Raw genomic sequence first — 17,396 nt, forward strand, 5'->3', positions numbered from 1 at the left:
ATCCAGTAGCTTCGACAGTCCATGGCTTAACCCATTCCCTATAAAAGAAATGGTGCTCGAACTCTCTAGCCTGCGAGTCACCGCTTTCATCTGTGTCATTCATACATATATACATATATAGTAATCTATATGACATATGTATGTAGATGTGATATGTGCATGTATGCAACAACATATAAATAAACACATGTGATTTTTAAAAAAAACATGAAAATTAAAAAGCAATGTATATGTTAAAAACATAATACTCTCTCTCACTTATATGCTCATGGAGATTTTTATAGCAACCTTTATAAAATGAAAAAAAAACTATATTAAAAAACATTACTCTCTCGGTATCTCTTAATTGTAATGACCACGCATGATAACGTTGTCAACCAATATTCAAAAGACCATTCCTTTCATGAATGAGACCGATGTTAAATTTATAAATGTATATATATGTGTAGATATGTAATCTGTGTAAACAACATAAAAATTGATGGTCTCGAACTATTGGTTCAGAGTGGCATCAAGTGACTGCTGATCTACCTGGGAAACCCTCTGGCATACTAGGGAAACCTAACCTGGACATATTATGATTGCAAGTATCATTGGATGTGAAGCCTAAGCATGATCTGCCTGGGAAACCCTCTGGCATACTAGGGAAACCTAACCTGGACATATTATGATTGCAAGTATCATTGGATGTGAAGCCTAAGGAGCTTTTTGTCCCAAGACTAGAAGATGTTACTTGAAAGAGAAGCATATGAAATACACTGTTGTGACTCTTATAGAAAATCCAGTAGGGACTAGACCCACTATAAAGATTTGGTCAGGCAAAGGAGATGTGTTGGAAAAGCAGACTCCAAGGGGATGCGCACCACATAGGCTCTAGTGGAGGCTTGTGTTCTGTTGGATTATAAAATATATTGGGAGAAATCTTCTTTTGTAAATGAAGATGAGAGATGGAGTTTGCTATGGAGGTTGTTAAACAATGAAGAATAGGAATAAATAGGTGGCATCAGGGATTTAATTTGATGTAATGATCTTGTGATAAATATATATATATATTTGGTCAAAAAAAAAGCGCCAATTTTTTGGAGAAGACAAATGATATTTTTGTTGGGAGCGCGCGGCGCGCGAGTGAGCACGTGCAGGACCGATCAGGCAGACGCGTTTTTTCAACCGACGTGCCATTAATAATAATATTTTTATTAACTAACCGTACACACGACGAGATATGTCTACGCTGTCCCTGGCTACCGATGCGGAACGAGTCCGAACGACACGAAAGACGGAGCAATTTTAAGGTCCTACACGTTTCCACTCCCCCATCACTGGCCTCCCCTTAGAGATATAAGCTTAACTTTTAACCTAGCTTTCATGTCTTATTTCATCTTTTGTGGATTAAACCTAGCTTTCACGTCCTCCATTTTATCTTATCTTTGGATGTTGCTTTTTAAAAAAATATATATTATATTATATAAGGGCTATTACATCATGACCATCCTTCCGTCTCTCAAAAGTCACCCATATACATCAGATGATTTCAAAACCAGACAGACTGCACAGTATACCATACGTGACCTTAGCACATTTTTGGCCCAGCATCATCATCCTATACTCCTTTCATTTCACTGAGAATCTTGCTGGCTAGAAATTTCTAACAGTCTTTTTTTTTGGGAAGTAAATATATATATATAGTATTAATCAAAAGAAAACCTTTACAAACAGTTCTTATCCAATATCCATATCAAGATTTTTCAGCCTACAATTCAAGTCCAGTTTTTATCACTTCCATAAGGCCCCTATCTGCTCCAATTCCTTCTCATTAGAATTCAGTAGTTTGCAAAGGAGGTTCCATCTTTCATCTTCCCAAACAAAGGAAGACTAGCTCCAAGACAAATAATAACCCAACCATTAAGTCCTATTTCAAACACTCTCTTCTTTCGCCAACCATTAGGTCCATCATTTTACTTTTCTAGGGTGTAGTTAAATCTACACCTTGCCCCTTGTGCATATTTGACTCAAGAATTGCTCCCATTTCACCCATCCACCCCTACATGGAGACAACACCAATGTTGAATGCTCTAAAGCTTGATGCATGGAGAGGTTGAGCTTTGACCATGCTTGATAGTAGATAATATCAATGATACACAATGAAGGGCATATGGGGCATATATGGGGTCCAAGTATATAGTGATAGATGTTTTTATTAATGCGTAGTGCACAAAGACAGACAACAACGTGCAAAAGAAGGCACCATTCTATAACATAAGTGTTTATATCATGACCTTTCTTTTTCTAGCTAGTTCCATGTACAAGTGTAAACTTTGTTATACTCTATCAAAAAGTAATGATTAGTGTCTTCCACAAATAAAGATTTGTTAATGTTATTTTGCTTTGTCACTTTCACCTTAACTCCTAAAATCATAAGATATTCTTCAATATACTAAACACTCATATAGACCATCCTTTACATATGTACATGTATGGAAGAATTTTGAACATTTACCTTGTGAGATGCTACACATTCCCATGTGTAGAAATTCTTTTTAAATTAAAAAACAGTTTATTAAATCACAGAGTGAACCTTTAAAGATAGACCTTGATATTTTGATATTAAGAATTAGTCATTTGTTTTTTTTTCTAAAGTACTTTGTATGGCTTATTCTGATAAGATAAACATAGCCGCTTCTTTGATTATGATGCATAAAATTGAGTACATCATTCCCACATACTTCATTTGAATTTGGTCACTTATTGAGGCTAATTTTTTTCCACACAATGACCAAGTGCTACCCATAGATATACCTTCTAGAAGGGCACAAGATACACAAATTACAATGGATTTAGGTAGATGCATGTCACTTCATATTCATAGAATCTAGTATTTATCATCAGGCTAGCACCTTTTTACACACAATAAAAAATGCATTTTCATAGATCACTTCAGCTATATCGTAAGGCATAATTTGAGACTTTTTCCTTTGTAAACTTGGGAATACCTTCTTATGGAAAGAAAGTTTTCATGATAGGACACTATAGAATATATATATATATATATATATATATATATATATATATATATATATATATATATATATATATGTATATATGTATATGTATGTATATGTATATGTATATGTATATGTATATGTACATAAATATCATATAGAAGTAAGATTGCCATCTAACTCATGCCTAATTTTTTACATTTGCACTTGGAGCTATAAGATTAATTGTGAATTAAAAATGATTATGCCATCATTCTCTATAAAGATTAAAAAAGAAGCATTTCCTTTGAATATAAAGGCATCAATAAACTTTTGGGAATCTTGAGTTGTACCATAGCACTTTTTTCCCTTTTTCTTACACCATGACAAAAATATCTAATAGTTATGGCCACACTAGCCTCACGATGTTACAACAAGGCATGATCAATGATAGTATTAGTTTCTACTTTCTTTGAAAGAGAAACCATTCCATTAACCAAGATAAATTTTATGTCCAAAAAAATGCAAGTACCATTGTGAAACATATCAAGGATAAGGGTTGAAAATATTTTTTCAATTGAAGTGGATATTAATTTCAAAGTTGTGATTGTATCCATATTGGTTGGAAGTTGTGGAAACAGGTCTTACAATGTTCAAGGGCTTGCAAACAAGAATAAAGGATCTTGTGACATATCATGCCACCATTGATATAAGATAAAAACCTTATCATTGTTGCCATGTTACAACATGTAGAAACAAGTTATGTTGTACATTAAACAATGATTTTTGAAAGTAGATGCACTTACATGCAATTTCCATCAATTTTCATGTGTGTTATGCACATCAATCAAGTATTAAGCATACAAAATACCGTGATATATTTTTTACACATTTATATATATTTTTTACACATTTATATGGCTTTGATGCCATTTAGTTTGCTTGATATGCAATGCTAGTTAATAAAATCTTTAAAGACTTAAGTGACCAAAATTACCACTTGAATGATACATTTGTCCATGCAATACTCACATCATCTTCATGGTTTACATGGGCTTGTACACAAAATACACAAATTCAACTTAAAACTTTTTTAAGAGGTTTGGAATGTCATAGGCAATTGCATATTTTTGTCTAAATTTATCACCTTTCCATTTCATGAAGGTTCAATTCAAATAAACATTCCAATGAAGATTACACCCATAATGTTCTCAAAAGTGTACCTCACATGAAACATGAGAACCTTAGATGTTTACAAGCTAGGTAAAGCTAACATTAACCATGCTTTAGAGAGTTGGCTTCCTATGCAATTTTAGTAAGACAAGGTAAACAATGAAAGAACATTAACACATGAGAAGGAGAAAGGGAAATAAAAAGCTTCTCACAATGCACACAACAGAAGGGAATGGAGAAAGAGGGCAGGGAGCTCCTCAGAGTTTCTCCTTATGCATTACATCAAGAGGGTTCCTATTAGAGTATGCTACAATAAATGCTTATATTTTTTTAGCAACAAGAGATGGTAGCACATATAAAACCTCCAAATTAATACTATGTCCTAAAGAATTTTTGGTTTACATGTGACAGTCATAAAAGTTAGTATATCAACTACATGATATTCAAAATCTAGAAATAGTAGCACATGTATTCACTCTCATGTACCATAATTTCCTACAATGTCTAGAAATAATCACCCTCATGTACCATAATTTCCTACAATTGTAGAAATAATAGCACATGTATTCACCCCCTCATGTACCATAATTTCCTACAAGTCTTTTTCTTCTAGAAGCAATGCATCCCATCAAACACCTTATAGGATAAAGGGGACCACCTAAGAATTTACCTAAGTATGAAGACTTTAAGCGTTGGGAAATATAAATGATTTTTTCCCCTTGAAAATACAACACTTGCTTCATCTCATCAAGACAAAAGTTGTACACTAAGTTATTAGAGTTAAAAGCATGTTAACAACAAAAAGTGGGGAGACCAAAATTAGCTCACCATAAGGTCACCGTGTGAAGGATAACAAAGAAGCTCTAGGTTTACAGCAATAAACCATATATTAACCAACTGTGGCCATAGGTGGAATTTGGGTGGAGGTGGTTGGAGGTTTGGTATTGGTGGTGATGGTGGTTTGGGGGGGAAGGAAGCGAAGGGGGGGGGTAGCTAGCTCACAAGTTACTTCTTTACAAATGAATTCCCTATTACGTAGAAACACCCCATTAAGCACCATTGTAGGAGCTATTACTCTTCGATTATCTCTTATTCCTTCTCTCCAATTACCCAAGTGGTTTGCTCCATGAATTTTACTCCACTCTAATGATGATTTTTTGAACACTCTAATTTGGGATTTTAAAAGTCATTGAATTTATCCAAAAGCACATATTGATCAACCATGTGCACATACATTTCACAAGATTATATCCAATTTTAATATAATATTGCATGTGCACATGGTCTCTTAATGGTAATGCTACAAATATTGCAAAATTGTATCTAATTTTAATCATTTTTTTAATATGCACGTGGTCTTTAAATGGTAATGTTTTTAGTCCTTTATAGTCAACAATATGAGATCTCATCATTGGCACATTCAAGTGTTTGAAAAAAGGGTAGAGAACCTTTATCTCCATAAACTTGAAGTAATTCTATCAGTGAAACCTTTTTAGATCTTTAGAGTCACTGCCAACAAGTGCTAGCCCTATTGGTTAAGGGGTTTGGTTTCCTTGCACCAAGTCATTTGAAATCGTGATAATATATGGTGGAGTGTGTGCCATGTTTGGAAGTGCACTTGCACTTTAAATTTCCCAATGAAAGAAAATCAAGTGACACAAATACTCAAAACCTACACTATAAGACATCCTTTATTGAGTACATATCGTAAGGAATCCTTAAATGAGTACTAATAGCTGCCCCTTCCGAGGGTTAGTGGTCCTAGCAATGCTAGAGAAGAGTCCGTCTTTGGCATTCCCATGCTTTTTGGTAGGATTGTAGACAATCTATAAGAGTTGCTTAGCACGTGTGAAAAAGTGAGGTCTACACTATACTTCAAGTGGCGAAGCTCGATCCAAACATCTTGAGCCAATGCTTATGCTATAATTTACGAGACATTCTGAATGGTAAGATGAATTTACTTGTTAATCCACTAATATTCTTGTATGATGTGAAAAGCTTAAGTTGTATAGTGTTTGTGCTAAAAATAATAAGGTGCTTCTAAAAAAGCACATGCAATTAGGTGGATGCTTGGTTACATATCAAGGCTAGACACCCAATTATTAATTAATAGGTCTACCTTAGAAGCTAACATTCGTTCTCTCATTAAACACATCGAAGAGGTCCCTCTTCTATCGTCACACAGACGTTCTCTCTCTCATACATAATCCAAGATCGCAAATCGTTCTCTCTATATATCGCGTTGTAGCACATACTCTCTCTCTCTCTCTCCTCTTGAAATCCCCAACTCGAAAATTGTGAGGCACAAGCTTTTAAAGCCCTCATTGAAAACCTCTAGAAGCTGAAGCATCCAGAACGCACCCTTCCAAATCCTCCATGCGCTAAGGTTTAAAAAATTGAACATTCCCCAGGTGCCGTCCCCTCACTCATAAGATTATCTCCATTCACCAAACTAATTAATGTAAAAAAACGTTGGGACCCATATTCGGGTTTAAAAACATAAGTGTTATTTTCACTATACATGACATTAAGTTGGTGCAGTGTAAGAGGCAGATCACACCGAGGCCAAGTTGGGATACTAATAAGTAAGTTAATGATTGAACCTAAGGTTTCTCCTTGGGATCAATCTCCTATGAGATTATGTGTAATCCACATCCTTTTGGTGTGCAAACAAGAGAAAACACAAAACACAAGCATCTAGGCAATGCAAACAAGCTCGCAATATGCACCATGAACACCATGCAAATGCCATAATCTTAAGTAAGGCTACATACACCACCTCATGCAAACAAGAGTCTCTTGCCTTAACTTACATGTCACACAACCTCCCACTTTAGTTACACATGGCAACAGCAACAACACGCTCCTTTCCCCAACGTGCATGTCATATAGACCAGACAACTATCCCACTTCACTTACACATAAGTGCCAACAAACATTGCACCCAAAGCCTCACCCATATTTAGCTTTGCCTACGATTTACATGTACCAACAAGCATTTCACCCAGAGCCTCACCCATATTTAGCGTTGTCTATGATTTAGATGCATTCCATGGGTGTACAGCAATGCTATCTCCATTACTTTGTCTACAATTAAAAAGCATTCCAATGTGTACAGCCTTTCCTTTGTCCTCCAAGAATGTGTGCCTCCCTAAAACTTTTGCATTTTTTAGACATAAAAATCACAAGTAGGAACTTGCATGCTTAAGCGCCAAACAATAAGTTACTAAAAAACAAGTTATCTTAATCTAAGACGTGAAATCTTATTAACAAACAACCATATTAGTCGAATCATATTAGTAAACAGTCATGATAGTCACAACCTCAGGCTCTCAGCCTTGGAATAGAATGAAACCTAGGCATAAAACCTCTAATACAACATCAAATATATATATATATATTATATATATATATATCTCTGTAATATATTTTGAACCAGTGCTAGTTAAGTTGGCACTGAGAAAGAACAAACAATTTCCAAGTCCAGAATTTACATCTTTAGGAGATAAGTGGTTTGCCATCTCCACATGCCTTTAAGCCCTTGCATCCAGATCTTATAGATTGTATGTCTAACATCTACAAAAGGAAGCTTTTTGCCCTGTCTTCTGTACAAGAAGTAAAGCTGTGGATGTGACGTCTCAAAGTTCATGTATTTCTTCTGCATGATTTCTAGCTTTCCATCGAAACGGCATCATCACACAATCTTTTATCATGAGGGGATAAAACTCCCCCCTAATTTTAAGCCATTCTAGCTAACTCCATTTTAGGAGAATGGCTGGCAAGTGCTCCATCAAAAGCGAGCCACGAGTCCACAGAACTGTATGATGATTTTGCATGCAGATCCTCCGCCATTAGCAAGCTCTCCAATGCTGTTGGAGCCTGCCTAACAGTGAATTGATCAGCTCCTCTCATCATGCCCTGAGATGATGCTGGTTTAAGATCCTCCTTCGATGTGGGATAATCTCCTCTTACCTTGCCACTATCTGTGGGATCCCAGAGACTAGGCAATGATGCTGATGTATTATAATTGATAGGGTTAGCTTGAGGATTAGAAAGAAAAAACTTGAAATCATGAGATAGATTGCCTTGAAGCATGTTGTTGGTGCCTCTCCCTTGACTGAGACCAAGCTCTGTAGCAAAATTAGCACCTAATGAAGGACCAGATAACGGCTGATGAGATCTCTGTAAAAAGGAAAAATTCTGTAAAGGGCCCTTAATTGGGGTGGGTTTGGGCCCAAGGAAGGAAGCTGAAGTGTCGAGAGTAGGTAAGTTTAGCGTGCCATTATAAAGGGGCCTAGTGGGATGGGGCTTCAAAAGGGGTGCCCCAGAACCACCCCAAACATGAGAGCCATAATGTTGGAGAGAAGGTGATGTGGGTATGCCTGTGAGCTGCTGGACCATAGCTCTGAAATTGGAGGTGTCTGCAGAGAGGACAGCAATGGGGGCTTTTTTGTTGGCACGGGATCGTCTTTTGCTCACTTTGGCGGCCCCTGCTCCTGCTGACACTTGAGAGGACAAGGCTATGGAGGCTGTCTTTGAAGCGAAAAGTGATCTGTGGGCTAGATTGGGGGCTTCTTCTGGCTTGAATGAGGTTCTAGAGGATGGAATTAAGTTGCCAAAAAGGCCCATTTGGGCATTTTGGACATGTGGATTAGTGAGCTTAGTGTGGGTTTGATGCTGTTGGTTTACAGAGCTCTCTGTGCCTATGGCGTTGGGCATGGACAAGGTGCTGTTTGCAGACAGACTACTAGTGTTGAAGGTGCTTTCTGGCTTCTCTTTGGAAACAGACATTGGGGAAGCTGAATTACTTGAGAGTGGGCTTTCCTTCTGGGGAAAACCCCGTTGTTGCTGAAGAAACCCATCAACAGCGTTCTGTTGAAGCAGCGCACTAGATATCGCTTGCTTCTCTAGTTGCTGCTGCAGGGTCCTCGCAACGCAGAGAGCCTCTGGATTCTTGTTCTGCCAACCAGCTTTGCCTTCCAAACATCGGGTTAGGGTTTCCGCAAAAGACTTTGAAAAAGAAGAAGCAGGGTCTTTACTAGAGCTTAACTCACGGGTTAAAGCTTGGGTTAAAATCTGAGTGTCACGCTGAGAAGTGCTCAGGAACCAGTCATCTCCTCCAGATAATAACTTGGGCTGCTGTAAAGAAGATGAAGATGGAGGAGGGGTTTGCTCCTGAGCACGCCATACCTTAGCAGAAGGCGCAGAAGCAGAAGCAGAATCAGCTGAAGGACCCACTACAGGAGGCGGCATGGCGGTTCAGAAAAGATGAGTCTCTCAGAACAAGGGGCCAAATGGGTCGCAGAATCTGCAATTTCCGTAGGCTTTTGTTTCGTGAAGGCGAAGAAGTCGAGTGTAAATAAAGCTCTGGGGTGGGAGCGTCCGCGGAGCCTTCTTATGTGCGTGCAGAGAATGGGTCAACAGTCAATGGAAAAAAGAAGAAGATGACCTCCGAAACGCACACGTTTGAGAAAATGGAAAAACAACAAACCGTATTTTAATCGCATCCAATTAATTAATTTTGCAGCTAATCTCAGATCAAATGTTAATTTCATTATAATAATTAATTTATCATTAGTTAATTTAGTCGCCAGAGATCAAATGTTAATTTTATTTTTATTTGTTTTCCACCACTCCTGCCAGCAGTCACACACCTCTTAACATTCCCACCTTCTAAAAACCCCACGCGTTTTCGTACCACCACCATGGCGCCACCAATGCTGCTACGAAGCTCCCCCACACACGCTCTCTCGATTCCTCTTTTTTTCACTAGTGAATCGCCTACGAGAGGAAAAGGGACCCCTCCAAAAAAGTAAAGAGCTAAAAGCAGCACGGTGATAAGAGGTTCGCATTTTACAGCTTATGAAGAACTTGTGGCAAAAAACAGAGCACACGCACAAAAGAAGCATCACAAATATGCCGTATTTGCAGTGGAGTGGGCCCTTTAGAAGGACTCAGTTTTATTTCTATAAATAAATATATATATATATGTAATATGTATCCAAAAAATACAAACTTTTTTTTGTATTTAGAGGAATATTTTTTTATTTGTTTTTAGTGAGGAAATGGACAGATCACATGCCATTTAGGCATGCGGGAGGAGGGGGCGGGTATTGAACCCAAGCCATCGCCGTGTAGGGCAAGAGCCCTCACGCTAGGCTATCCCCCCAACTTTTAAAAAAAAAAAACTTGGTGGACCCTTTGCTCAAAGACTCACAAAGAAAATGCAAGCTTGGTAGCATGCCATAAGCATAAATCCTACTTGGTCCTATACTAAGCAAGTGTAGTGTATATAATGAGGGGGGATGGGGGGTGTGGGTGTGGGTGTGGGTGTGGGTGTGTTTGAAACTTATATTAGAGACTTTTCCTATAGGCACAATTGAGAAAATCTCTTGACTACACCAGCAAACCCCTACATCCATCTTCTATGTGCACTATTCCCACATTGGGGTCAATGAAAAGCACTTTGTTGAAGGTAGCAAGTTTACCAATCACCACCAACCTTACTCAACTCACAAAAAAAAAACACAACACAACAAATGGGAAATTTTCAATGGCTTTACCAACTCTATTGATGGCCTCCGTCTCCCCTAATTTTGCCATTTTTTGGTGTAGTTTGCAGAGCTAAGTTGTGGTTCAAAGATTCCAGGCAAGAAGAAGGGAGGTAGCATGAAAACATCTATGCCATACTTGCACCCACACATAACCCACCTTCACATACATTTAAACATGTATGCAAGCTTTCCCTTGCACGCATGCATGCACACACACACGTACGCACACGGAGACATCCTCATGCAATGAGGACATGCACATGTACATGTAAAAATTTAGGTACACACGAAGACTGAAGCTTTGAAAGTGAAGCATTACTTACACCATACTATTTATAAATGCAATAAAGGTGATAAGGTCATGTAAGTACTACTTCTCAATTTTTTTTTCTAAATGCACATACTCTAATAATCACACAAAATTGAGTATGCATTACATTTGCTATTTTCCTTTTCTTATGGGCATACATTCCTTAAAATTTCATTTTCTCCTAGGCTTTTCTCTCAAGCACAAGTCACACCTTGGTCCGATCAATTCCTATTGCAAATTTTATCTCAACACGAAATAATTAAAATATCCAACTTAATGCCATGGTGTATTATATTTAGTTTAATTCCCTTAAATAAGCATGCTCCCACCATTTTCATAGTATGACATAATGGTTAGCTAAATTTTTGTAATAATGTGTTATTCCTTTGATGAAATACATGTTCTAGAGTGATTTGTAAGTCTTTATAATGATTATTCATTAGCTAGTGAGTAGGTTAACACCTTATTGTAAGTTTCTCTTTAAATGTGATGCAAATAATTTTATCAATTTCCTTGAAGTTAGTAGATCTTTGCTTTACCTTAATCCTTTCTACGTGGCCATTTTCAACATGTGTAAAGCATATTAAATTTTATTGAATATAATCTTTTTATTTATTAGGTCTTGCTCTCTACCTAATATTTACCCAATAAAATTGGTCTAAGACTTTATATTATTGTTACTTCTAGTGGCTTGAAATATGATAAATGTTTCATGGCACCATGATGCTCCTCATTGGTTGAGATCACCTTACATATTGGGATGATTCTATTCTACTCCGGCTTTTAGCTGTGATTGTTGTATGCCTTTTTTCATACTTAATAGCAGTCTCTTTCTTGGGAAAAAAAAAGCTAGTGTGGATATTACACAAATTTTGTTTAAGAGCTTTTCTCTATTCATAACCAAGGTTCTTGATCATTGTGTTTCTTTCCAATGACTATTGGGCTTTTAAATTAAAATCTCTCTCTCTCTCTCTCTCTCTCTCTCTCTCTCTCTCTCTCTCTCTCTCTCTCTCTCTCTCTCTCTCTCAATATAAGGAGTAATGTCATGCAATTGAGGACTTTTTGTTATTAAGTATTCTCTATCTAAATATACAAGCAATATCAAATGTCACTTGCCACTACTTTTATTGCTTTTACCATGTGATGTGAATGCACATTAAATATGGATACACAATGAAAACTTTTGCAAAAATCTATGTTTGGTGGGAAAGCACTAGAAACGAAATCATGAACAACATACTATCATTGCTCATTTATTTGTAGCACTAGGATTGTTATAATGTGGTGTTATAATGTGATATGGTAGGGGGAAACATGCCCTCGGTAGTATCTCATTTACTCATGAAAGTGTGAATCATATGAGCATAGCCTCAAGTGTATCAATTGCTACATGGGAGAGCAATAAACATACAAGACTTTTTATATGTCAGTACTTTTGTCCCTTTCCATCATGCATGTAGTAAGGCAACATAAGTGTGTCATGTACAACTATATCACTTGGCTGGTCTTTTGGTGGTAAGGAGACAAAGAAACCAAGTATCATGAATATTAAGATAACTCCACTCTATAGTTCCTTACATTATACTATTTATAAGGAAATAAGCACTACCATGTGTCAGTGAGTAGCGTGCATCCATTTCCTTATTGTTGGTGGTCTATGAGTACCAACATGATGAAGTGTCAAGGGATCGGTGATTGTTTTTTGTGTGCAGTGACAATCAACATTTACATGTTCGGTGCATTTGAATGAGGTTGGAGCTCGTTTGAGAGATGTTTTGGGGTAGAATACTAGCAGATACAAGAATTGAATGTTTTGTAAGGTTATATGGGGGGGTTGTGATTTGAATTTGAATGAATGTTTTGTATTTACATGTGTAACAACATAGGATCGTTTACAGAATCCACATTTTTGTTGTTAAGCATTTTGAATATAATGTAAGAAAATTTCAGTTCTTTCATTTGTGAACGAATAGTCTTTTGAAGGTTCTTTGTTATGTACCTTCCAAAGTTGAGTAACAATCTAATATGTTTTTGATTTTTTAGGACACCTCTTTTTTATATATATAAAGCACGAGTGTTTTTATATGGAAATTACAAAAGAGACAAGAATTATCACTTGTTAAATGGCAAAAGAGAATCTCCCCAAATGCATTCAAGAAAAAAACATATTATATATTATTGAAATTTTCTACTTTTCAAGAGTTCTAGTTAGTAGTTAGTAGGAGAGTGACGTAGCATGGATTTGAAGCGTGTAAGAAAGGTAAAAGTTAACAACGAAGAGACCTTAGGATTTGATATTGTTATGAGTTAAATTGATAGTCTTTGATTTGGAGCCGCAACTCTACTTCAAAGTTTCACATCAGGATTGCAAGTATGCTGCCATGGCTGGTACAAAAGTTCCTCTCCACCACACAGGCCGGGGTAGAGAGGTTGATTGGAGAGGCATTCTCTGTACTATAACTGCGAGGAGTGGATATGGTGGGTGCACCTTTTATGACATGAGAAGCCTACGTAGTCCATACCGCTACACAAATTATGAGAGTGATCAAATCTGCAGTAAAGTGCTGCTTGTCTGGTCTCCCTGCACCTCTCCACGAGCAGTAGCTGACTGTAGCTCCAGGCGCTCGTGCGTTGAGAAGAGCGCAGCGTCCCACTTCTGCAGCCAAGATCTTATTGCCTTTGTCTGGTGCTCAAAAGGGTGGCTGACGCGCCAATTGCAGCGGACAGCCAAGGCGACGGAGGTTGATATGGCCAGGGCGACGGAGGTTGGAGAGGTAGATATGGCCGCCACCTCGGTCCTCAGGATAGACGGCTGCGTAACGCGGTAACTCCTAATGGGCAATCGGCTAGTGTGGACTGGTTGTTGGTATGGCAGGTGACCGACTCATGATTCAGTATGGGTCAATTTCCACTTCCACATGGGGAAGACCGAAGACATGGTTAGAAACTGATTCTTAGAGAGCCCTTTGTATTTGACCTCACACCCACACAAACTCTAGACAATTTTGTAGGCTTTCTACTTTATTACTCTTCCAAACCCCAACTGGTTTTTCCTTGTAGTTGAACTTCAAAGCAAGGTCCTGGAAATTAATTAACTCGGCCTTGCATCAATCCTTTTCATCATGTATTGAAGAGGACATTGTGATTTTGAACAAGCTTTTTCTTTATATTGAATTCTAAATATAACTAAAATTTGAAAATTTTTAGGAGGTGTTTTTCGTTCTTCCCTCAATTTGAGAAGGTATTTTTAGAAATTGAACAAGTTCTAGGTTAAGGCAAACGTATCTTTTCTTGAACCTTGAGTTGAAGTGTGGAAATTGGCCCTATTTGTTACGGGTAGGCTAGGATGGTTAATGATCGTGGACACTCCACGCCCTTGGGTAGGCAACTTGCTAATGAAACTAGGCAAGACCAATCAAACATAGAGAGACTCCAAAAATGGACATATCCAACTCAAGGACCACAAACCACATGAAAGAACATAGCTTCTCTCATTCACCATACACATCCCTATGTATCTTTTTGCTCAATAGGGCCCTCTCACCTTTCCAAAAGCCTTTCCAAAAGATGCACATGCACATAATCTTTAGTAACCACATTTTTTTTCATGTACATAATGAAAAGGGATACTTTTTATAAAGGGCAAGAGGTAGGAGCAATAGGGCAATAAAAGGTTTGTATTTTTCTTTTAAAGAAGTTGTGGCTAGATTCGAATATGGCTTATGAAATACACATGCTTGGCTATCAAGAGAGCAAATGATTTTAAAATACACATGCTTGGCTATTAAGCTTGGTGGACCCTTTGCTCAAAGATGCACAAAGAAAATGCAAGCTTGGTAGCCTGCTATAAGCATAAATACTACTTGGCCCATGCTATGCAAGAGCAATGTATAATGTGGGTGAGGGGGTGTGGGTGGGGTTGGGGTTGGGGTTGGGGAGGACTTATGTTAGAGACTTTCTCCATAAGCACAATTAACACTAGTTTTGTAATTGGACACTAAAGTGTCCTGAAAGTCAGCATTTTTCTTGAATTTTTGTGGGCAATCTATTAAGAGTTTTGAAATGCTTAACATCCACAGATGTTCCTCAAGACCCAAAAAAAATTGAGATTTTTTAAATTGCACTTTTCTTAGCTTTTGCAAGGCAATATTTTAATTTTCTTAGACGCATGCTGATAAAACGCATGATTTTTGCTGTTTTCAAAATAGTAGTAATTTGTACATAACTTTTAGAAGGGACATAGTTTGATCATGAAACTTGGCTTGATGGAAAGCCCATGATGTAAACTAAATCTTGGAATCATCAAACGATAATTATTGGATAAATTTTTGACTCGCTAATATTGAAATGATGTTTTTTATACAGGTGGAGCATGAATTTTTCTCCTTCCATATGCAAGCTAATAATGTAAAACTTGAGGTGCACCCATGTTATATAGGGTAAATACTACTTTGTTTTGAATTTTCCAAAACTTTAGAGCCACTTTTTGGGCCTCTTCTCATACATGGCCTTTTGCGCAACCTGTTTTTAATACGTAAAATGTCTAATTATGAGCCTAATTTTGATTTTCATCAAAGGGAAAAGCTGTGTAAGTACATTATTTGTTGTAACTATAGGTGTAGACTACTTGTGCAAGCATAGTTATGATTAGTTTTTGAAAAAAGATGATCAAATTTTGTATTTTTGTTTTTTACAGTTTTTTTAGAACTAGGCGATAAGAACCTACTTAAGTGGAGGCTAAGTTAGTGTCATACACATCAAATTATGGCTTATTTATCTCATCTCAAGCATGAAAACCAATAATCAACATTCTCATTGATAGGGCTACAATTTTTTTTAGTGGCGTGATTGAGTTTTGATAATACGCGTTACTTTTGCTGATTTTATACAACTTTTTGGGAAAAAATTCTAGGAAAGGAAAATGATTTTTTTTGGTGAACTTCTACCTCCTTGGACTGATGTATGCTATCAAAATATCTTGGGAAAAATGCTATTGATATCATTGGATTTTTTTTTTGAGAGAATGATGCTTGCATATTTGGAAAAATCCTGAAAAATGTTCATTTTCAAGACATATGCTACTTTGTTGCTTATGTACTTCCAAATAAAAAGGCATTTTATATGTTTAGCATTTTTTACATAAGCATAGGGTTATGTTCTACATGCCCAATGAAGCATTTTGGTTTTTAAAGCCTACATTAGGAGTTTGATTTTTTTTCGCAACCCCCAAAAAAGGACACTCAAGTGTCCTGTTTTGGTACCAAACTAGTGTTAAGAAAATCTCTCGATAGAGACTTTTTCCATAAGCACAATTGAGAAAATCTATCGATAGAAGCTATAAGCATAAATACTACTTGGCCCAATAATATGCAAGTGTAGTGTTTACTAACGGGGGGAGTGTGTGTGTGTGGGGGGGGGTGGGGGTGTGTGTGTGGGGTTGTGTGTGTGTGTGTGTGTGTGTGTGTGTGTGTGTGTGTTTGAAACTTATATTAGAGACTTTTCTCATAGGCACAATTGAGAAAATCTCTTGACTACACCAGCAAACCCCTACATTCACTCCATCTTCTATGTGCACTATTCCCACATGGGGGTTAGTAAAAAGCACTTTGTTGAAGGTAGCAAGTTTACAAGTCACCACCAACCCGACTCAACTCACAAAAAACACAACATTAACAAATGGACAATGCAAAAATAAAAATGGTCAAATTTCAAGGGCTCTACCAACTTTACTGATAGCCCTCTCTGTCCCTTCATTTTGCCACTTTTTTGGCGCAGTTTGCAGAGCTAAGTTGTGGTTCAAAGATTCTAGACGAGAAGAAGGGAGGTAGCATGGGAAATCTTTAAAAATACAATTAGGCACAATTATTTGTTGCGTGGGAAGAGTATGTTTAGCCATCCACCACATTGAGTTTGATACAATGCATGTGCATTTGCACAACTGATCACCTCCCTATAGGCAACCCCCTAGTACTTACCATCACATGCATGTGTAAAGAGGGGGGGGGGAGAGAGAGAGAGAGAGAGAGATTCACCAATTAAAAGGGGAAAATTTCACGAGTGCTACCAACTCTATCGGTGAAACTTGGCCCACCGCCTCCACTAATTTTGTCCATTTTGGTATAGTTTGGGGAGTTACCATGCAATTTAAAGATTCTATGTGAGAAGAATGGGGTAGTGTTCGAAGTGTTATAATTTGTGTAACATACCTGTGAAGGAATAGTATTTTGAAGGTTCTTTTTAATATGTCTTTGTTATGTACCTTCCAAAGTTGACTTCTATTAATACTGCCCTATCCATGGGCTCATACATATCTACAACCAAGCTACCTAGCATGCTGCCATAGTAGCCATAGTAGCAACACCCCTATACTTAACTTCTGTA

The 17,396-nt window shown here is 37.4% G+C and overlaps 1 protein-coding gene across 1 annotated transcript; it reads right to left on the bottom strand.

Annotated features, from left to right (window-relative positions):
* Window positions 1-7,417: 7,417 nt before the first annotated feature.
* On the bottom strand, window positions 7,418-9,777 carry LOC147641886 (uncharacterized). Its single transcript, XM_086800665.1, has one exon. It carries the CDS (start codon window positions 9,402-9,404, stop codon window positions 7,890-7,892), a length of 1,515 nt encoding a protein of 504 aa, XP_086656791.1. The 5' UTR covers window positions 9,405-9,777; the 3' UTR covers window positions 7,418-7,889.
* Window positions 9,778-17,396: the final 7,619 nt, after the last annotated feature.

Source organism: Cibotium barometz, chromosome 1 (genome assembly GCF_041138505.1).
Source record: "Cibotium barometz isolate CiBa-2024 chromosome 1, ASM4113850v1, whole genome shotgun sequence".
Lineage (NCBI taxonomy): Eukaryota > Viridiplantae > Streptophyta > Polypodiopsida > Cyatheales > Cibotiaceae > Cibotium > Cibotium barometz.

What these genes read in the sequence shown, in the direction of transcription:
- LOC147641886 (XM_086800665.1), bottom strand. Translation starts at nt 9,404, where the DNA reads ATGCCGCCTCCTGTAGTGGGTCCTTCAGCTGATTCTGCTTCTGCTTCT.